The 20998-nt window shown below is 41.9% G+C and overlaps 4 protein-coding genes across 7 annotated transcripts in view; 2 read left to right on the top strand and 2 right to left on the bottom strand.

Annotated features, from left to right (window-relative positions):
- Positions 1-526: 526 nt before the first annotated feature.
- Positions 527-5369, bottom strand: GDF9 (growth differentiation factor 9). Of its 2 annotated transcripts, none has more exons than XM_010844531.1 (2): positions 4404-5369; positions 527-1886 (listed from the first exon to the last, which is right to left on the bottom strand). In XM_010844531.1, the coding sequence occupies exons 1-2, from the start codon at positions 4477-4479 to the stop codon at positions 922-924; spliced, it is 1041 nt and encodes a 346-aa protein (XP_010842833.1). In that variant the 5' UTR covers positions 4480-5369; the 3' UTR covers positions 527-921. The 2 variants fall into 2 exon arrangements, with proteins under 2 accessions (XP_010842833.1, XP_010842834.1); XM_010844532.1 differs by lacking the exon at positions 4404-5369 and adding an exon at positions 3038-3777.
- Positions 5370-5395: 26 nt separating this feature from the next.
- LOC104991872 (cytochrome b-c1 complex subunit 8) lies at positions 5396-6671 on the top strand. Its single transcript, XM_010844533.1, has 3 exons — positions 5396-5506; positions 5662-5829; positions 6466-6671. Exons 2-3 carry the CDS (start codon positions 5676-5678, stop codon positions 6558-6560), a joined length of 249 nt encoding a protein of 82 aa, XP_010842835.1. The 5' UTR covers positions 5396-5506; positions 5662-5675; the 3' UTR covers positions 6561-6671.
- A 4796-nt stretch (positions 6672-11467) lies between these two features.
- LEAP2 (liver expressed antimicrobial peptide 2) lies at positions 11468-12549 on the top strand. Its single transcript, XM_010844530.1, has 3 exons — positions 11468-11575; positions 11798-11937; positions 12259-12549. The coding sequence occupies exons 1-3, from the start codon at positions 11519-11521 to the stop codon at positions 12293-12295; spliced, it is 234 nt and encodes a 77-aa protein (XP_010842832.1). The 5' UTR covers positions 11468-11518; the 3' UTR covers positions 12296-12549.
- A 674-nt stretch (positions 12550-13223) lies between these two features.
- Positions 13224-20998, bottom strand: part of AFF4 (AF4/FMR2 family, member 4) — an 85138-nt gene continuing 77363 nt past the window's right edge. For all 3 annotated transcript variants that reach the window (XM_010844528.1, XM_010844527.1, XM_010844529.1), the window contains one exon: positions 13224-19382. In XM_010844528.1, the coding sequence (XP_010842830.1) occupies positions 19255-19382 (128 nt within the window). In that variant the 3' untranslated portion in view covers positions 13224-19254. The remainder of the gene's footprint in view (positions 19383-20998) is intronic.

The raw sequence follows: 20998 nt of genomic DNA, 5'->3' as shown, positions 1-20998 counted from the left end.
TTCCAAAGGTTCAGAGTTTTAAATATACAGAGGAGAAAATACGTTTAAAAATCTTAAACTCTGCAATTTCTTGGGAAAATTTGCAAGGCTGTTTCCTTTAAATAAAGCCATCTAAGGCACACAGTTAGTACCAATTACTAACCCAACAGAAATGGGTTATAGTGTATGTTGTTTAGTTGCTAAGTCGTGCCTGACTCTTTTGTGACCCCATGGACTATATAGCCTGCCAGGTTTCTCCGTCCGTTTCTTGGTTTGCCAGGCAAGAACACTGGATGGGTTGCCATCTCCTTCTCCAGTGCTACATCTACTGCATTGGCAGGCAGATTCTTTACCACTGAGCCACCAGGGAAGCCCAATATATTGTATACTCTCTAGTCTAATTTAGGTAGAGAGTTAGTCTCTCTAACGCTGAAAAAGGGATAGTAAGTTAAGTTGAGTAAAGACTAGCTTTTAGACACACTCCCTCTCCCTCTCAAATGACCATTTAAAAGCAAATCTTTAATTAAAACCGCACACAGAAAATTTATGCCACTCACAGGAATTTATTCCTCCATTAAATAAGATTATGAATTGTCTAGAACTGCAATTCCACCCAAGATTTATGCTAATTGTTTTTTAATTTTCTTACATCAAAAAGAAGACTCCTATAAAAAGAAAAAAGAATTACTTGGGAAAAAATTTAAAGTTCTCCAAAAGAAATACATTTCATTTAAACATTTGGCCATGAGGAAGGCAGCTGTTATCCCTTTACATTGATAGATGCCACAGAATACGCTAATCTATACAGGCTCCTCCTTACACAACACACACTGTAGTACAGTTAGAGATTTGACACATGAAACTTCCTCCCAAAGGCATAGACAGGTGCACGGCATTTACACTGGCCAGGACACTCACGGTTTTACTTGACAGGAGTCTGTGTTAACGACAGGTACACTTAGTGGCTATCATATCTTCATATTCTTTATAAGCAATTGAGCCATCAGGCTCGATGGCCAAAACACTCAAAGGACTATACTTGGCAGGTACACAGGATGGTCTTGGCACTGAGGAGTCAAGTTTCTCATGGATGATGTTCATCACCATGGTGTGAACTGGAGAGCCATACCGATGTCCGACCGCCCTGGGACAGTCCCCTTTACAGTATCGAGGGTTGTATTTGTGTGGGGCCACAATCCAGTTGTCCCACTTCAGTTGACTAAAGCTAAGTCTAAAGTCATGGAGCTCACATTCATTCTGGGGAAAAAGAAACTGTTTGAAGTATTCACTCAGATTGAATGAAGCTGGAACCAGAGGCTTCTTCAATTCAGAGCTGACACTCTCCTGGTCTCTCCGGTGACGGGACAATCTTACACCCTCAGCAGCTTCTTCTCCCATGGGACAGGCAGACAGCCCTCTCTTCTGGTCAGGATCCTGTGAAGGCTTCCTTTTAGGGTGGAGGGAATGCCACCTGTGAAAAGCCTGAGCACTTGTGTCGTTCAGATATAGAAGCAGTGAGGGCGCTAAGAGAAGAGTCATGTTAAACAGGCTGTCCCGTGCTGAAGGATGCTGCAGCTGGTCTTTCACACATGTAAAATTTACAGACATGTGAATATTCCTCTTGTGGGAGGCCACCAGAGGCTCAAGAGGAGCTGTCACATCAATCTCAATCCATTTGTATTTCTTTCTAAATTCAAACTGTGAGTTAAAGGTAAATGAGTATGGAGCTCTAGGGAGAGTCTTGATAGAAAACTCTGGCTCTTTTATCACCAGGTTGCATATACATTTAACAGGAAAGGGAAAAGAAATGGAGTTGTTGAAAGTATATAGCAAGACTGACTTGAATAAATGTTCCACAACAGTAACACGATCCAGGTTAAACAGCAGATCCACTGATGGAAGGGTTCCTGAGAAGAAAAACAATCCAACAGTAATGCCATATATAACAGGAAGTCAAATCAAGGAATCAGTACCTCAGAATGTACTTCTGTCCCTTTTTTCCCCACTTTCTGAAGCCTTAAACATCAGGGTGGGATAGGAGTTATAAAGAAAAAGCAAGTTATCTGTACCATATCTAAGTCTCAGCACTTACTGCTGGATCACCAGAAATTCAGAATAGCTTTGGTGGTGAATTAAAAGAGAGAATCATTATATGTTGAAGTTTTAGAATCTTAATAACTTGCTCCAAACAAAGAGAAAGCTAAAAAGGAAAGCAGTATTTTTCTCTTGGAAAGTCTTTAAGAGGAAAACTATCAAAAGACACTTGCCAGGCTTGTTAAGAAAACATTCTAAGTTCTTACCGGCAGAATCAATAAAGAAAAAGTACTTGTCTAAGTTAATTTGGAACACTTGAGACTGACAACAAATGGAAGCTCTAAACCCACTGTAACAAAACAGGACATCAAGGAAGGAGAAAGGGTTTAATATAGCCACAAATGACCTGCTGGGTTAGAAGGGTTTTCTGTAAGTCATGAACTAATGAATATAATTTTTTTTTCTTTTTAAAATAGCACTGCTCCCATCTCTCTCATACACACAAGATTGTTGACTAACACATTGTCCTTGTATGGATCTACTGTTCCACATAAGGACTTAAGCTTTCCTCTCACAGAAAGTAACAAATGTGGGGAAAACATCCTGTTTATTAAAGCACACCAACAGCTGAAAGAGGTACTGTAGGTTCATGTCCAGGCCAACATTGGTAGACTAGATGTCCAGGCCAACATTGGTAGACTAGAAAGAATATGCAACAAAGTCAAAATACCTTTTTTCCAGTCCTGATTTTGTGACCCTGGACAAGATGCTAACCTCCAGCAGCACTCTACCCAGGCTTTAGTCCCATTAAATCTCTTCTAGCAAGAGATTTAGCCTACATCAACCCATGAGGGCATTAGGAAAAAACATTAAGATCAAGTACGAGGTTTGTTTGGATTTGGATATTGAGTACCAAGCAAAGTAAAATGAAAGTCAAGGAGCAAGGGCCAACTCCTTTATGTAACTGAAATGCAAAAGATCTTTCTTCTTCCCTCCACCCATTAACCAATCTGCTCCCACACACCTGCTGCCTGGTCCCCAGGAGCCTGCTTGTGCTGAGCACAGGGGGTGAAGAGCCGAACAGTGTTGTAGAGGTGGCTTCTGTTGGATTTAGGGGTCCCCTCCTTGGTAGCATATGCTTTATAGAGCCTCTTCATGTAGCTCAAAGCTCTGTCATCTGGCTGAAGCCTGGGGGGTTCCCTGTGCCCATCATACAGAACGTTTAAGAGAGGGGAAAGGAGACCAGGTCTGTGTCTCCCATCTAGATGCTTCAGCAAGGACCAAGTCTCAGCCTCAGATTCCAACGCAGTCCTAGCTACAATCTGAGCTTCTCCCCTAGAAGGCTGAGAATCAAGGCTAATAGGAAAACAGAGCCAGGCAAAGCAGCAAAACCAAAGGAAGAATTTGTTGGGAAGCGCCATGGCTTGGAAGAATTAGCAAGGAACACATTTCCCCATACCAGTCTTCTTCCTAAAAACCAGGAAGAGCCTTGGTTGGTCTCTTAAATAAACTTTAGGTGTGTGGGTGGGCTAGGTTCACTTCTGTAATCAGACCTTAAGGATGCTTAGCTGAGGATAATTTTTATCAGCTGACAACACCCTATTCATCCAGTTTGTCCTAATTAGATACAGATTTACTTGGTCATATAGTTTTCCTTTCCCTTTCCCCTGCATTTATTTAAAATCTCTTAAGTTAATGGACTAGCTATGTAGCTGAAAGGCTAAGAGAAAGTGAGGAGTGTTTAAAAAAAAAAAAAAAAGCCGCCCATTTCTTGAGAGAGATTAAGATTCTTAAAATGTTCCCTAGGTGCTTGCTGAAACTTCCAAGGCATGTGGAAAAGCTAATGATTCATGATGATATCCAGATCTGTTTGTATGCAACTTATGGTATTGGGTTTACTCTTCTCCCTGCATCTGTACCACCTCTCCTACTTTCAGGTGCTTAGAATATTTGTTTACTGCATGTTGATTTGGAGGGTGAGAGAAATTCACAACTGGAATTGAGATTCCAGAGAGCAGAGAACTGTTATTTTGCCTACTTCTCTCAGCTTTGTAAGGATATGTACTGGGAATACTGCAATATGCTTTAAAAAGGAGGACATCACATTTAATCTTGACTCATTTTAAAGTATATCTTGATGCCTTTATTTGGGTCTGCACATTCATCTATGCATACTTTAATTGAAAGGTTTAAAGACGTTTTCAGGTGCTAGAAAATAAATGAAAGGTTTGCTTTTTATTAATCACTCAAATGGTGGGAGAATTTGCTAGGTATTTTTATTCTTACCTGTGTAAGTATTTATGTTCTTGCCTCTGAGCTAAGATCAGGTTAGAGATTATGTTTCAGATAAATGAGACATGGGTGCACTAAGAAGAGCTGAATATACTCACCGTGTAAGATACAGAACCAGTCTGTGCAGTACCTAGGCTGATAAAACCGAGGTATACTGGTAAATTTTAAGTTCATTGTCTGCCAAACCTCCCTGGCTCGGATCTGGCAAGGAGGGTTATAAAACACACCCAAACTGCTGAATGAGAACTTAGTCCTAGATTACACATGGCCAGCAATTCCATGAAAAAAAACATTTACAGACACGTTGCATCAAGTGGAAAAGTCAGTCAGCTGTACAGGACAGCAGTATCCTTAAGTAGAAAGCACTTTCCGAAAATGCCATCGCCTCACACGCGACGCTCCTGACTTCCTCCTGGGCAGTGGAGTAAACAGTGGGCAACGCGGCATTCGGCCCCAGGCACTCTGTCAGGGCGAAGCCGGCTGCGATGGAGGTTGCCTCTTCCCTCCTACAATCACTAACAGCTGCTCATCATTTGTTGGACTATTACCTGAGGACTCTTGTGGCTAAATGGAAACATTTTAGCCAATAAAATGGAAACATTTTTATTATCTCTTGGGAAAGTCTACACCCTGCCAGTGGATTCTAATCCGGTGGCTGACAAGAGAAGTCTCAGATCCGTGTCCCTGATTCGGGTCCTGCGGTCGCTGAGGGCCTGACCATAGCCGATTCCAGTTCCAGCTTACTGGACATGACAGTACAAAAACTCGCGTTGACTGCCAGGCGGCGGCCTCAAAGACGCTTTCCACCGCGCCAGGACACCCGACCCTAGGGCAGCTCCCGAGGTTGACAGGCCCCTCGCTCTTGTACTCTTAGTCCGTCCGGTTTCGGCCGCTTCCTGAAGCTCCGAGGAAAGCCGGGAACCGAGGAGAAGATTGAGGGGATCCGGTGGGGGGCGCCCCGGGACCCCAGAGCCCGCCCAGAGGCGCTTGGCCCCACCCCAGAGCAGGCACCGCCCACTTCACGTCACGCGGCGGGGGCACGTCTCTTCGGCACTGGGGGCTATGGCGCCGTCACCCGGAGGCAGTCGGCAACTAGTTCTCCCGGAAGTGACCTCACCTCCTCCTGGCGCGGCGTCCGATCCTACCGGAAGTGGTGGACGGAAGCCGGAGGGTCCTGTGGTGTGGCGGCGAGGTGACCTCGGTGTGTGAGTGGGCCGCATCGCGCGGTCTCGGGGACCCCTGGAGGGTGGGGTTGCGTTCTGGGTTGGGGGGATGAGGAGCGCCGCGGAAGGACTCGGGTTGACGGCGGCAAGTCCCGGGCTTGAGCCCAACGCTTGTCCTCTCTCCGTCTTGCAGAGGCCGCGGTGACCATGGGCCGCCAGTTTGGGCATCTGACACGGGTGCGGCATGTGATCATCTACAGCTTGTCGCCCTTCGAGCAGCGCGCCTTCCCGCACTACTTCAGCAAGGGCATCCCCAACGTTCTGCGCCGAACTCGGGCGTGCATCCTTCGCGTCGCGCCGCGTGAGTGCCCTGGCCGGGCGGAGGGGCTAGACTCCCATCCACAGAGGGTATTGCGGGTCCCCTCAGTGAGCACTCTGCAGCTCGCCATAAACACGCTTTCTCTTTCAGTAGTCCTGAATGCCGTTGAACTGGTCATGTCCTCCGCATCTTACAGATAAAGGAGTTGGGTCACAGAGAAATGACTGGCTCAAGGTCACTTGTGTGATTCCAGTGTCTCCCTCTGAGGTCACCTTTACCCACTTCTTTCCTAGCAGTGAACTGTTTTGTGTTAAAGGTGCAGCAGATTGTGATGATAGTTGCACATTTTGACTTTGCTAAAACCCACAGAAGTGTACATTTCAAAATGGTTGAATGATGAAGTTTATGCTATGTGAATTTGACCTCAGTTTTTAAAGCATTTTAAAATGTGCAACAGGGGAGCGATAGGGAAGATTTGGTCACATTTTCCTGGATAAACCCCTTTCTTTTACACAGCTTAAAAATGGGTTTGTAGCATAAGCTTTTTGATCATCTGGTTTAAGAGTGATTTCTTAAGAACTAGAGACAGGAAAGCAGAATATAAGGTGAATCAGAAAACAGGACTGGGATCCATGTGTCTTGTATGTGCTCACTGCTTCCTCTCATTTATTTTTATAGCGTTCGTAGCGTTTTATCTTGTCTACACATGGGGAACGCAGGAGTTTGAGAAATCGAAGAGGAAGAATCCAGCTGCCTATGAAAATGACAAATAAGCAACTCATCTGGATAATGGTTCCTTGTCTCTGAAAGACCCTTCTCTGGGAGAGGAGTGTATATTGTAGTGTCTTGAAGACACAATAAACTTATGGGCTTCACTGTTGTGATTTTGTGTGTTGTGTAAGCAGAGTCCTTGGATGTGACTGCCAGTTTTCAAGTTCATAAACTCCCCTCCCCAGCATGATTGCTGAACCATTTTGGCTAGTCTGAGTTTGGGAAGGAGTGTGGCTCACCCCTTGTTCTGTAATCTACAAGACTGTAGCTGCAACTGAACAGTTGTGGGTGGCATCAACTGTAGGGAATGTTAACTCCCTGCCCACTGCTTCCATATTGACAATAAAATCTAGTAATTACTGTGTCAGGTATTGTTAGCCCTTTATGCAAATAATGTCTTTTAAACCTCACAGCTACCTTTGGTGGTTTTTTCCTTCACAAGTAGCTTTGAAGTATCACCATTACGCTCATTCTGCAGATGACACAGGCAGACAGGTTAAGTAATTTGCCCCAAATTATACAACTAGTGAATGGTAGAATCTGGCACTGAAGTTTCTGTTCTTAAAGCTATGCTCTTCTACATGATAGCTATCAAAGGAAGAGATGAGGTGACTCCTTTGCCTCTAGAACTGAGGTCAGCAAACTGGCTACGTTTGTACCAGGTTGCTGAAAGTGCTTTTTAGCCATGTATGACCCATAAAACCTAAAGTATTTACTCTGACCCTTTATGGAAAATGTTCACCCCTGTCTTAGAGCCTTTGAATTATCTTTCTAGTGGAAAAATTACCCTTTTCCCTTCACCTAGGAGATGGTGGGGGTAGGTGTTGGCAGTTTATGCTTCTGGTTCCCTACTCCATTTCTAGAAACTTCCTCTCTTCTAAGGAGCTGTCCTGGTCCAGAGCAGCAGTTCCACAGGGTAGGTCAGCTTCTGGCTCAGGCTGTGTCTTTCCTTCTTATTCTATTATTCCTGCCTTTCATGAACCAAAACTACCTCAAAAATCTATAAGGTATCAGGAGATTGCATTGATTGTGAGCCAGGATAAGGAGGTACAGCTGAGACTAATAGACCTGGGGCCCATATCCTTTTAACTTGCTTCCCTAATGTGTGGTAAAGGCAAGAAACCCTCATTCTTGAGCTATGAACTGCTTACCCATAAAATAGGTATATTAAGACAAAGCCACAGGGCTGAAGTAACTGAAATGTAAGAGTCTGGTGAGGTAGCACAGGCCTGACAGAAGTGTGTGATGAAAACCAGCCTCACCAAACTAATTTTCCTGTTTGGCTTCTTGTCCAAGTTTATTCCCAGGGCTCATTGCCTGATATGCAACATATTTGGGTCATAGTCTCCTTTGAGAATCTGATGAAAGCTGTGAACTTAAGGTGTAAATACACCCATTCTTAATCTTGCATAGTCTGAACAGGTTCATGGGCCAGGGAGGATCGACTACTTCCTTGACAGGCCATTGATCTCTGTTTCTTTTTTCCCTCCAGTTTTAGCCCCAAGCTTCCTAGGTGGCATGGCCACCCTTGTCCCATCTTTGCTTCATTTTAGACTTCTATTTCTGGTTCTTTTGAGTGCTTTGGAGATTCCAGCCCCAAATCAAACAACCCTTTCTTAGCCTAGACTAGGTACTGAGCCTTTTGGTCTGAAATCTTTTATCCCAGTAGTGCTCTACTGAGAAGACTGTCCTAGAAGTCTTTCCATGCACTCAGCTTCTACTTCCAGATAAAATTGTTAAGCACTGCTTTAAGCCTGTCCCTCACTAAAGGACCTCCCTCTCTGTGTTTGGTGACTCAGAGTTCTGTGTAGTAGGGTCCTGGAGGGTGGGGGTAGTGGTAGTAGTGAGTGGTGTGGAGTATGAATTACAGCTCAATACACCTGTACATGACTGGGATCTGGGATCATTTTATGGACTATTCTATCTGTAGAAATTCATAAAGAAACTGAAAATGGGTGGTCTCTTAAGAGGGACCACAGTTGTGGGCCTCTATAGAGGATCCACTTGGAACCACCAGCCCAGGTGTGGCTCCTTCACCTGCTGCTGGGGCACAATCACTTTTTCATTTAGCCCTCCTTTTCCCCAGCAATGCTCCTGCTCCCAGAAAGGTATTTATCTCTGGTCTGCATAATGCTGTGAAGGGGACACTTCCATCAGCCAACACGTTGCCAGAGATGCAGGCCCAGAAGTCAATGCCAGTTCTAGCCAGCAACTGAGCAAATATACTCTATTTGTTGAAGTTTTACCCAGAAAAGTTTTTCCATTTCAGTCTTTCATTTTTCATTAGGCATGTCCTACTTAGGGACAGCAAAAAATTTCCAATTACTGTCACGCCCTTCATGATCTTCCCTCCACCTGGAATGTGTTTCAAACAGCTGTTCATGTAGCTACCCGTTCGGTCTCACATTTCATCCTAGGCACTTAACTGCAGAAACAGAAAATCCCTCGGAGTTGTATTCAGAGTTACCAAGCTGTAAGCTATCAACCGTGTGTGTCTCTTTCTTCTTGTAAATTAATCATTTGAAAACCCACATGTCAGTGCCTGGGAGGCCTCACAGAGGTGCTCCCATCCATCTCATTGACACAAGAGACTAAAGCCCAAAGAGGGGCAGGGCTGGCTTCTGGTCAGCTAACCTATGTAGGTCCCTGGCTTCTGCTTTCCAGCCAAGCATTTCTTCTTCTTATGGCTGCTTAGACCTTTCTGCTGGAGAAAGGAACATGCACTCTTATGTTGATTCATTCAGCAAAATACTTGATTGTACAGAGCCCCTGCACTTTTAAAATGTTTATGTTTTAATTTCAGGAATAGGCCTTCACAGCTACTCAAGGGATGTGGGATGGCCATGCCCACATCTGGACAATTCTGTCACTTCAGCTGAATGCTGTCTGGATGCCACTTTGCTTTTAATAAAGTTTGACTTTAAATAAAACAACTACCGGGTTAGTGTAGACACATATTGAAATACTCTCCCTCACAGTGATTCCTCCATGGGCAGTAACTAATGGATCTTTTCTTTTGGGAGGAGGGATAGCATACAAGATAGAGGCTTGGGCCACAAAGGCTTCTGCAGTGTTGTCACACCCATGATGATGAATAGCCAGTCCTTTATTCCCCCTACAAAGAGGGGCCCCAAAGCCCCAGGCCTTTCCCTTGGCTGTGGTATTGGCTTTGTAAGTTAACAGGCTACTTTGATTTTGCCTTAAGTACAGGATGGCAGAAATGGAGGACTGGGAGAAAGCGTCCATCTTGGGAATAAGCCCTTTCCACATCCCACTTGGCACATCACTGTAGGCTTGTTAAGGGGAGGTTGGCCCTCAGCCCACAGACCCAACTGACTCTAGTCTATCACGTTGTTCAGGCTTTTGCTTATTTCATCAGATTTCTGTTCTTACCCAATGTTCACTAGGTCACCTCACAGCCTCTTCTCCATCCCACAGAAGTTCCTAGTTAAGCCCCTACTTGAGGTCATTCTGTATCGAAGCTCAGAAGTAAAGGGAAGGAACAGCTAATTAGTCTCAAACTTGCAGGATTGGTTGGGTGAGTTTGGCATAGGTCTGCTTCTCCATGCTCCTTAAGTGCAAGCGATGGTGTCTGTCTCCAGGCCTGGCCTGGTCCTGAAAGGACTGGGAACAGGCAGATGGATGATCTGTGGTCCTACCCTACCCAACCCCAGCCCTGAGGTCTACCACACTCCCTTTTACTTCCTTGGCAAGAGGATTGGTGACTGTCCTGTAGTACCTTCAGCTGTGCCACATCTCCACCACTTTTTCTTGGGGAACAGGCACACCTGCCATATCCAACCTGTGAAGATGAGAAGGGATTAGGGAAGAGGTATCAGCCAAATGTTCAGGGAGACACAAGGCAGAAAATAAAAATCTTGTTGCCTTTCTTGGCTTTTTCTTCCAGATCAAAGGAAGATCTGAAGTCCTATATATCTCCTTTTTCACAGAATTCAAATTCACAGCTTTCTCTACAAACTTATTAAAATATCTGTCACTTAATGAGTACCCATAATTACTCATGGTTTAGGGACTTGCAGTGGTTCCTACTTAAGGTGACAGATGTTTTGGGCTTTGGAGAGTTCTCAGCCCTATGCCTGCTTCCCTGAAGTTGATGGATGTGCTCTGTAAAAGGCTCAGTCATGTACTGGCAGGAAAGCTAGTAATTCAAGGTTTGCAATATCTGTCACCACTGTCAAGCTTTCACTGACTTAGGAGGCCCTGCTATTTCCTCAAATTTTAAAGAAGGAAACAAAGTCAACCAATACTTATTTGCCCATGATTGAAACATGTCAGTCCTGATTGCCCTTCTCCTGGGAGATAGCAGGTAGGTCGGACTTTGAATTTTCTGCTGCTGGGTTTCCATTTTCTAGACAAATGATGTGGAACAAATAATTAGGGAGACAGTTAATCTATACAAACAAGGATCTGGGGCACTGTAGGCAAGTCTGGCTGAAGCATCCTCCCACATACATCTTTCCACAGAAGGGAGATAAGGGCCATATCCAATTGCCGGTAACAAAAGACATCAGTGCTTCTTTCCTAAATAAGCTGAAAGGACTCAGCAGTGTTTCTAAAGAACTCATTAGGAGAATTCTATTTTGATTAGTGATTTCACTGAGCTATTTTGGAATGAAAATGTGGCTAGGTGCCTGATCTCCCTCAATGGCTTCACGTGGCTTTTCAAAGGGGAGGAGGTAGTGCTGACTTTTGGTAAAATGGGTGAAAAAGTCCGAGCCAGCAACACAATCAAAGTCCAGATGAGGGATCAGTAAATACGTGCCTGAGAGGCAGGCCTTGAACACATTCCTCTCTGGTAGACATTAACTTATTAAACTGACCTTGACTGCAAATATAAACTTTGCCCCCATCTTACCTGGCAACCAAAAAAGAGGTGGGTCTGTCTATAAAAAGAAGTGGGTACTGTGCCCAGCCCTTCAGGCTTCTGGATCCTATCAAGATGTGGCACCTCAAACTCTTTGCAGTACTCATGATCTGCCTGTTGCTGTTAGCCCAGGTAAGGGCAGGATATGTATGTGGGTGTGTGGGGATGGTAGGGGTGGAGGGGGAACTATAGGCAGAACTTGAGAGCCAGACTCAGTCCTGAGGAATGGACCCCTCTGCTCTGAGTCTACAGCATCTGGGGGTGAGGGTGGGTGGGGTGATGATCATTATTCTAAGATAAATAGTAAGGTTTCAACTCTTCTACACCTGAGGTGGCTATGTCTTCGCCCTACAGGTAGATGGCTCTCCAATACCAGAACAGAGTTCAGCAAAGAGAAGGCCGAGGAGAATGACCCCATTTTGGAGAGCGGTTTCCCTCAGGCCCATTGGAGCCTCCTGTCGGGATGATTCTGAATGTATCACGAGGCTATGCAGGTACTCCACAAACCTGTGAGCAGGGCTGGCTGGACCCAAGAGGCCTGGGAAGCTGGACAGAGGAGAGATCAGCACATACAGACCTAATAATGAAACTGGGGTGGAGGACTGCCTGGGCTAACGATAGGGGCTCCATGGAGGACAGTCCCTCAAAAGTTAAGAGCCAAGAACAGCTACAAACAGGTACCCTGATAGAGTGATACCTTTCCTTTTTTTGCTCTACTCTGAGACTGGATATCAAGCACAGGAAGGAAATGCAGCAGAGGTGGCTCTGGGGACTGCTAGACCTTTGTCTTAAAAATCACCTTTCTTTTCCCTTAGAAAAAGACGCTGCTCCTTAAGTGTGGCCCAGGAATGATGTACACACCAGGGGAAAAAGAGGACAGCACTTACCTACAACAATGCTCCGTTCTATGGAATATTGATTAACTGCATTTGGCTGGAGACACTTAAGTAAAGCAATCTTGTTTTTAAATGTTTGAAGACAGATATACGCTTTAAATTGGACTCCGTTTCTTCTTATAATGTTGATATGTAGATAAGCATAACTAAACTTGTTAACTTAAAAGAGTTTATTTTTCTATGGATACTATTAAATGTCTCAAACTGAAATTTTGGCAGCCTGGAATTCACACTTTTGAGGGGAAGGATTCATTTTGTATACTACAGAAAACCCAGCATTGCCTAATGATAATGTGTTAACAACTTAATCTGGAAACTGCAGTGAGAGTTAACATTTCTTCAGGTAATAAAAACACAATGGCAGGTTAAAGGCAAAAGTTTAGTAATAGCTAGTGATTAACCTGGAGAAGGCAATGGCACCCCACTCCAGTACTCTTGCCTGGAAAACCCCATGGATGGAGGAGCCTGGAAGGCTGCAGTCCATAGGGTCGCTGATGGTCGGACGCGACTGAGTGGCTTCACTTTCACTTTCATGCACTGGAGAAGGAAATGGCAACCCACTCCAGTGTTCTTGCCTGGAGAATCCCAGGGATGGGGAAGCCTGGTGGGCTGCTGTCTATGGGGTCGGACAGAGTCAGACAAGACTGAAGTGACTTAGCAGCAGCAGTGATTAACCTCAGCAAGTTCATAAACCATGGCCCTGGATCTTAACCCTTCATTGCATGTAAAGAACATATCAGTGAGGTGCAAAGACAGGCAATATTGGTTTGTCTATGAACAGAGAGAACCAGAAGAAAAACCTAGTTAAATGAAACAAAGCCCAAGCCACCAAGAATAACAAGAAGGATGTGTATGAGATTTCTCTTGGAGCAGGGAGAATTATGATCTATGCAGAGGGACCCATGGCCAGCCAGTTCAGATTTTTTTTTTTTTTTTGCTGTCCTGTGAGTTTATTGTGGTCTGTTTTTACATCATTGTGTGTGTTAGTTGCTCAGCCGTGTCTGACTCTTTGTGACCCCATGGACTGTAGCCCACCACGCTCCTTTGTCCATGGGATTCTCCAGGCAAGAGTACTGGAGTGGGTTGCCATTTCCTTCTCCACAGAATTGCTGTAATCAGAAATTAAGACCTGGACTGGTGGGACCAGACTTTAAAAGAAGAAGATTAGCACAGAACCCTAATATACAAAACAGAAAGTACACAGAAAGGGCAAAGTAAAAGTTGAAAAAGTATAGACAGCACAGTGTTTATAAACTTTAATACAGAAAATCTATTTGATATTTATTAAACTTAGTTTCTCCAGCTATGGTTTGGCATTATACAAAGCATCTTAATGACACAGTAGAGTTAAAAAGATCTTTACAAATTGAAATGTGATACCCTTGTCTCCAAATATTTTAATTGCCATAAATTTGTTTAAAAATACACATTAAACGCATGTTTGACACTCTAAACTTTCTATAATCTCAATACCACAAAATACATATAATATACTATACAGATGTGGAAAAATCTAGTTAGTATATAATACTTTGCTCACCATTAACAGCTTTATTACGTGAAATGCACATACTGACTTAGAAATCCTAGCTTTTGAGCCCCAAAGTACCTCTGAAATTTTAATGTATTGCAACAAATAAAAATCACAGTATATAATTGAAATTTTGGTTGAAAATGTCAGATGCCTAAATATTTTGGATAAAAGAAATGTAAAACAAAGATTTGGATCATGTATAAAACAAAGGCATCCTATCAGACACTAACAGTACCTTTCTGCAGAATCAACAAGGCTTTTATCAGTGGCATTACCTCCCCTCCAAAACCCTCCCCAAATATCAAACCATTATTCACCAAATAATTTTAATTAAAAAAAAAAAAGAGGATTTTCAATAAATATATAAGTATTTATGTCCTCCATATACAAAATTTCTTAAAACCATTCAAAACGGAGGCTGGATAGAAATTTTCGTAACTGTGCTTACCAACCCCACATCTGGTCCTCAAAGGTGATGCCTTTTTAGGCACTGCCACCTGCGCCAGCTCTGTTGGTGAGCCCTGCCCATTCCCACCCCACCTCGACCCCAGTACTGTTGAATGCTCATGTCAATGATCTGCCAGGTGTGTGCATGAAGTTGTAAAATGGGGACACTTCTTGAACAGCAACAATAAACTCAACAGTATGGATAATTATGGCATTGATCTGAAAGGCAGCATTTCCAAATAGATTTTTCCAGACAGGAACATAGCAGGTAGAAAATTCCAGTGGTAAAAAGCTGTAAAGAAACCCCATGTAAGAGGTCAAAACAGAGTATTTCTAGAATTTCTGGGTGGGAGCTTTTCCCCCATGCTCTAAATTAGAGCACCTTTTGGCTGTTTCTTTTTAAGAATGGGAATTTATGCTTAGCTGAGGAATGGTGGGCAAGGAGAGGTCAAAGGCTGACATTCCCCAAAGTCAACTTCATTATATGACGATTACTTGGGTTGCTATTTTCCATTGCTTAAAGATTGGTTTAGACTTAACTCTAATGCCTTATTCTGTGACCAAATGCCATCAAAAAGAAAAAAAGAAGATATTCTTTCCATTCGCTTTTTGGGAGACTGTAAGTTCTTTTTAATTAACCATATGGTTTGAGTGAACAGAATCTGCATTTGCTTTACCAACTATTAATAACTTACTTCCTATCACTTGTTGGCTTAGTTATAGGGTCTAGGGGTCTAAAATGAATTTCTCTATTAGTGAATATGTGAAAGAAATGCTCACAAACATGAACAATTTGGCCTCTTGTCACTATATATTCTAAGTCATTCAATACTTATCTCTTCTATTTATATTACTGAATAGCAACCTTAGATGTGCAATATTATTATTGGAAAAAATTCTGCCTCTCCAACACATAGATACATGAAATTGAAATGAAATCTGTGTTCCACATAATTAGGGAATGAGTTATAGGAATCTAGATGGATTTGAAATGTTTTGCTTTGCAATCTACTTAGGATTAAAAAACAATCTTCACAATCTGCCTAAAACATCCTTCCCAGTAGATGTTCCTGGGATCCAGAGGCAAACTTCTATAATTCAAAATACATAATGAGGCCCTTTTGTTCAATTAGCAACTGGAAAATTAAAATCCTTCCCACCCTGTATGAGCCCTATAATACTACGGAAGGGCTCAAATATATTTTAAAAGTTAATTTACTACAAATCATAGTAATTAAGCTTTAACAATCTAAAAGGAATACACATTGCACCCTTGAACATTAATATTCAAGGTGTCAACAAGAAAGTGTCTTAGATCAATAAATAATGTGGAAATAGTTGCACTAAGCTAAAATACTAAACACACACATTTCTGACAAACTAATTTCATGTTTTCATACATACATACATATATATAAAGTGTGTATGTGTATATAATTTTAAAATCCAAAGTTGCATACCCTCACACTTAGAAGAGTGCACAGCGTACCTCTCCTCTACACAACTAGGCATCACTGACTGGAGCAACTACAGACTGCTCTGAAACTCCACAGAGTGCTGCTGGCCTCCAGAGCCAGAACGTTCATTTACAACAGGTGTGTTTTGCAGGCTCTTGCTTCACAACACAAGCTTATTCAATAAGGTAATTTCTCAAAGTCATTGTCATTAAATACAAAAATGCTGCTGTCTGATCTAGCTGATTAGACCTTTCTTTAATGAAAAGAAACAAACAACGATTAAAAAACAACAAACAACAGCAAACCCAATAAAGCCACAAGTGTGTTGTTCAAAGTGCAACCCAGACATCTGTGCATCCATCAGTGCAAGAGCCCCTCAGAGCACAGGCATGTGTGGGCATGTGCACACATTACTCTAGACAGCTTTTACATTGGAGAATTAAACTAGTGATGGTCAACCTTCTCTACTCTGCAGCAACTACAGTTGTGGATTTATCTGAAGTATTCATTGCTTATAAAATCAGTTAACTACTTGCCCAGAAAAAGGTGGCACTGAGGCAAGAAATGGGCTAAATGCTTCCCGGTCAGGCTGGGCCTAGGCTGGACTGTGGAAACTTGAATCACCTGGAGGGGAGTGTTCCCCACAGCCCAGCCTAGGCTGGGCAATATTATATACCATGTGACAACTTCCTCCACTGTAATCTGTTCGCTGGTTGCCAGTGGTGTGGCTGCTGCCTCCTGGCATACAAGTGTGGTCTTAAGAGCAGAACACAGAACAATTTTTAAAATAGTTGCTATTTTTATAATTAACTATATTAAATACAAGTCTTAGGCTAAGTAAGTTTTAGCTACTTGTCAAAATCAGTTTAAGTATTTAGAGAACACTGAAGACACCTATTGAGGAAGGAGGAATGGTCGTCTGTAAAGGAGTCCAAAGTATGTGCTGAAACAGATGCAGACAGACAGAACTTCTGAGGAGATGGACACAGAGGAGAGGGAGGGGTGTTTCCACAGACTTTTACACTGAAAATTCAACTGTTTAGAAAAGGAGTTTGATCCATCGCCCATTACCACCTAGTGGGAAAAATCCTCCACAATTAAAAGCTTGAAAAACTTATTTCCCAAGAATTAACACAGTTTTAGAGACAGAATATTTTAGCACAGCACCATAAAACATGCAGGAAATTCTGCTTTAACAAATTATCAGTGTGAAATGTTCCTGCTATCTTTCAGGACTCACAAGAGACTAGAACACACTGGAACTCAGAAGTGCCCCACTGGCTGCTGTTGCTGAAAGCCTAAAAGCTTTAAGGATACTTTTTCCATTTCCAAGATATCACAGAAAATTAAGGAATCAGAGTCAGAGAAATTAGAGAAGAACAGGGCAAACATTTACTTTGATTAACTGTGGCAAGTTTCTTACTGAATAACCACCATGGATCATAGAGAAGCTGTCTTCTTAAGGAAAACTGTTTCTAAAACACACTAAGATAAAATTAGCAAGATATCAGAGGCAATTTTCTCCAAGGGAAAACTGTTAAATTCAACATAAATTGAGGATCTGAATCTTCAGTGATATGCAAAAAAAACCAACTTGAGGTACAAAACCATTAAGAAGCTCGAGATGAGGCCACAGGACAAGAAAAGTTAACTAGCTTCATAAGTGTAGATTCAGACACAGAGGGGCCACTACACCACTGGGCTTAGAGATTTTCTATCCCTTCTTTCTCATTTCAAACCTTAGCGATCATCTATAAATAACAGGGCAATCCTTTTTTCTGATTGAATGGATTCATTTTTGGAATTGGGAGGACAAACTATTTTTTGAAGCAGCATTACCCAATAGGTTAGACTATGTCATGTACCAAAGCATTAGCTTTTCTGAAAGAATTAATCTTTATGTGAGCCTAAAGGACAACTGAAAAGGAAAGAGAATTTAACATTATTACTACAGAAGACCAACCATATGGGTGATCTGCTCCTAGTGTAAAACTTCATCTGTAAACAATCCATAGAGTCTTCATTTAAAGGTAAGATTTAAGGCACACCAGACATGATAGGGGCACTAAAACAAAAGACAGAAGGTATATTTCTCACCTTTAACTCCTATCTGCACCTTATAAGGGAAAGGTACTTTGATATACAACTCTTAACAGAGCTGGCTTATTAAGCTCTACTCCTGCTCCCCTCCCCTTCCCAAGAGAGCTCACATTGAAACAAGTTAGGTACTTTTCTAGTGCGAATTTTCTGATCCCATCAGAAACATACATCATTGATGAAGGCTTTCAAAATACAAAGGTAGTAAACATAAGATAGGTTTAAAAGGTGAAATTCATCATCTCTATATCAGGCATTAGAACCCTAAGTTGTATAGCAAAAAGCACACACACCAAAGCTCCAGGCCATTTTACATCAGTCACTGCATGCTCCTACTGGAGCATCACAGTCTAGTGTGGGAAAATAATTTTTTAATTAAAATTCTGAAGAGAGATTTTACCCTACAAACATCATCAATGAAAGAGATATAGGCAGCAATCCTCAGGAGTTGGATCATCCTTTGTTCAACAGTAACTTATTCTGTTTCAGTTAAGTGTCAAATTATTAGTAGTAACAACAACAACCAAACATATGGTTTAATAAAATCCATAAGGTTCAAGATTGTCCTTTTATGAAACCCTTCACACGATATGCTTCTCCTAGAAAGTTTGCCTGCCCTCTTTTGTAATGCATTAAATGCAAGTTACAGTCACCTTGTGATTGCTATAGTGTTATTAACACATGTTCACAGTTCTTGAAATAATGCATACCAAATCAGAAACATTTCACTTTACATTCACGTAGACTGCCATCTTCTCATATCTAAGTGATTTTCCATGTGTAGAAGAATATCCTTAATATTGTACTAAGTATAAATTCTGCAATAATAAAATTGTACTTAAGATCTGAAGTAATATCAGGTAGTAGGTGTAGAAAGAACATGTCCATATTCTAGATAAACCAACTCTTACTCTTAGAAGAGTTACCACAAAAAGACATTACTTTTAGGTAACAAAGCTCCCAAAGTATATAAATAAAGTCTACATTACATTTACATAAAATATTCAACAGAGTAAATTTATAGGCAGAAATAACTAAGTTTTAAACTAGCCCCAATCTGGGAACTTAAAAAAATTAAAATAAATAGAATTTCAACAAATTAGTAATGAACTGCAACTGAAATTTCAATCTTATTATAGATCATTGAAACCAACTATCAACATGCTGCAGATTTAAAAGTATTTAAATAATTTTTCTTATTGGGAATATTGAAGGGTCAAATGACATGACTTTGGGTTATTAAAAAAAAATGCAGGAACCAGGGAAGAGAAAACCATTCCTCATTCTTAGTGTCAACTAGGTGGTGTGTTATGGCAGTTTTCCTTCGTGACATGACACAGTGTTGTGGAGAAAATCAGAGGCAATGAGATTGTGTTCAGTTCAGGATATCAACTTGGCATCCTGGCGAAGCCAGTGCAGTCCCTGCCGGGTGTAACGAACTAGGTCTGTCATGATGCTTGCATTAAAGATGAGAGGGCCCATTACTTTATCCAGTTCAGCAAAGAATTCTAGAAAACCAAAAACACTCATTAAATGATGCACACTCTTTTCAATCAGTGCTTTAAAGTTTTTAGTCTAGACTGTAAAAAACTATTCATATAAATTATAGTAAAAAACATTTCCTCCTGCACTAAAATGGTAACTGTTCATGCTTTAGAACAAATCATCCCATAGTCAATCAAGTTATATTTTCCTTAAGTCACAAAACATTTTATAAAGACTATATGGTCAGGAATTAAGAGTTATACATATAAACAAAATGTCACCGATGGAAATTGCTACTACAAGCAAACATGATTAAAATGGAGACCTAATTATACAAGGTATTGACACTATACTATTACTCAAAACATTCTCTGTGAACAGTTTTTGTATAAGAAGCAAGTGGTATGAAAATGCAGGATGTTGTTATCTGCAAGTTTCCCCCATAAGAGCCCCTGTGAAGTTAGATACTTACAGAAGCCTGTGTCCAATCTTTCTGCTGTCATCATGTCATGCAACTTTAATGAACTGAATCTCATGTTTTAAACAGTAGTTTAAAAACGTAAGAGATAGAAATGACATGATTCTTTCTATGTGAACAAAATCAGACAGATGTGTATGTAAGGCAGCGGGTAGAGAGGAGGAAAGAATGACAGTATCCTAACATTTGATCCCAACACCATTCTGGGAGAAAACAGAGGGATGTAGGACTCAGTGAGGACAGTTTTTATATGCACAATGATAATAAAGACCTTAGTATACATATATAAGATAAGAAGTAATCAAACAGTTGAGGAGAAAAAGATTTCCTTTCTAGAACTCCAGCTAATAAATTCCTGATGAATTTTCTATTTCCTAATGGAATAACACATGTAGGTGATAATCATTAATGGATGCTAAAAGCCTTAGTTAAATAGTTTAACATTTTAAAGTTTACATCAAACTGAATCAGGCAAACACCAGATGAATGGTCAAATACTACTAAGACTAAAATAGTAATAACCATTATATAACTCATAGTATCGGAGAAGGCAACGGCACTCCACTCCAGTACTCTTGCCTGGAAAATCCCATGGACGGAGGAGCCTGGTAGGTTACAGTCCATGGGGTCGCTGAGAGTTGGACATGACTCAGTGACTTCACTTTCACTTTTCACTTTCATGCACTGGAGAAGGAAATGGCAACCCACTCCAGTGTTCTTGCCTGGAGAATCCCAGGGACGGCGGGGCCTGGTAGGCTGCCGTCTATGGGGTCGCACAGTCAGAAACAACTGAAGCGACTTAGCAGCAGCAACTTATAGTATGATTTAATGGGAAATATAGAGTTCAGTTCAATTCAGTTCAGTTGCTCAGTTGTGTCCGACTCTTTGTGACCCCATGAATTGCAGCACGCCAGGCTTTCCTGTCCATCACCAACTCCTGGAATTCACCCAAACTCGTGTCCATTGAGTCGGTGATGCCATCCAGCCATTTCATCCTCTGTCGTCCCCTTCTCCTCCTGCCACCAATCCCTCCCAGCATCAGAGTCTTTTCCAATGAGTCAGCTCTTCGCATGAGGTGGCCAAAGTACTGGAGTTTCAGCTTTAGCATCATTCCTTCCAAAGAACACCCAGGACTGATCTTTAGAATGGACTGGTTGGACC

Source organism: Bison bison, unplaced genomic scaffold, assembly GCF_000754665.1.
Source record: "Bison bison bison isolate TAMUID 2011002044 unplaced genomic scaffold, Bison_UMD1.0 scf7180017864203, whole genome shotgun sequence".
Classification (NCBI taxonomy): domain Eukaryota; kingdom Metazoa; phylum Chordata; class Mammalia; order Artiodactyla; family Bovidae; genus Bison; species Bison bison.
This window is presented reverse-complemented; position numbering and strand designations above follow the sequence as displayed.

What these genes read in the sequence shown, in the direction of transcription:
- LEAP2 (XM_010844530.1), top strand. Translation starts at nt 11,519, where the DNA reads ATGTGGCACCTCAAACTCTTTGCAGTACTCATGATCTGCCTGTTGCTG. An exon ending in GCCTGTTGCTGTTAGCCCAG is followed by an intron (nt 11,576 to 11,797) that starts GTAAGGGCAGGA and finishes TTCGCCCTACAG; the next exon opens with GTAGATGGCTCTCCAATACC. An exon ending in TGTATCACGAGGCTATGCAG is followed by an intron (nt 11,938 to 12,258) that starts GTACTCCACAAA and finishes CTTTTCCCTTAG; the next exon opens with AAAAAGACGCTGCTCCTTAA.
- LOC104991872 (XM_010844533.1), top strand. Translation starts at nt 5,676, where the DNA reads ATGGGCCGCCAGTTTGGGCATCTGACACGGGTGCGGCATGTGATCATC. An exon ending in CATCCTTCGCGTCGCGCCGC is followed by an intron (nt 5,830 to 6,465) that starts GTGAGTGCCCTG and finishes TTATTTTTATAG; the next exon opens with CGTTCGTAGCGTTTTATCTT.
- GDF9 (XM_010844532.1), bottom strand. Translation starts at nt 3,434, where the DNA reads ATGGCGCTTCCCAACAAATTCTTCCTTTGGTTTTGCTGCTTTGCCTGG. An exon ending in TCCTGGGGACCAGGCAGCAG is followed by an intron (nt 1,887 to 3,037) that starts GTGTGTGGGAGC and finishes TTTTCTTCTCAG; the next exon opens with GAACCCTTCCATCAGTGGAT.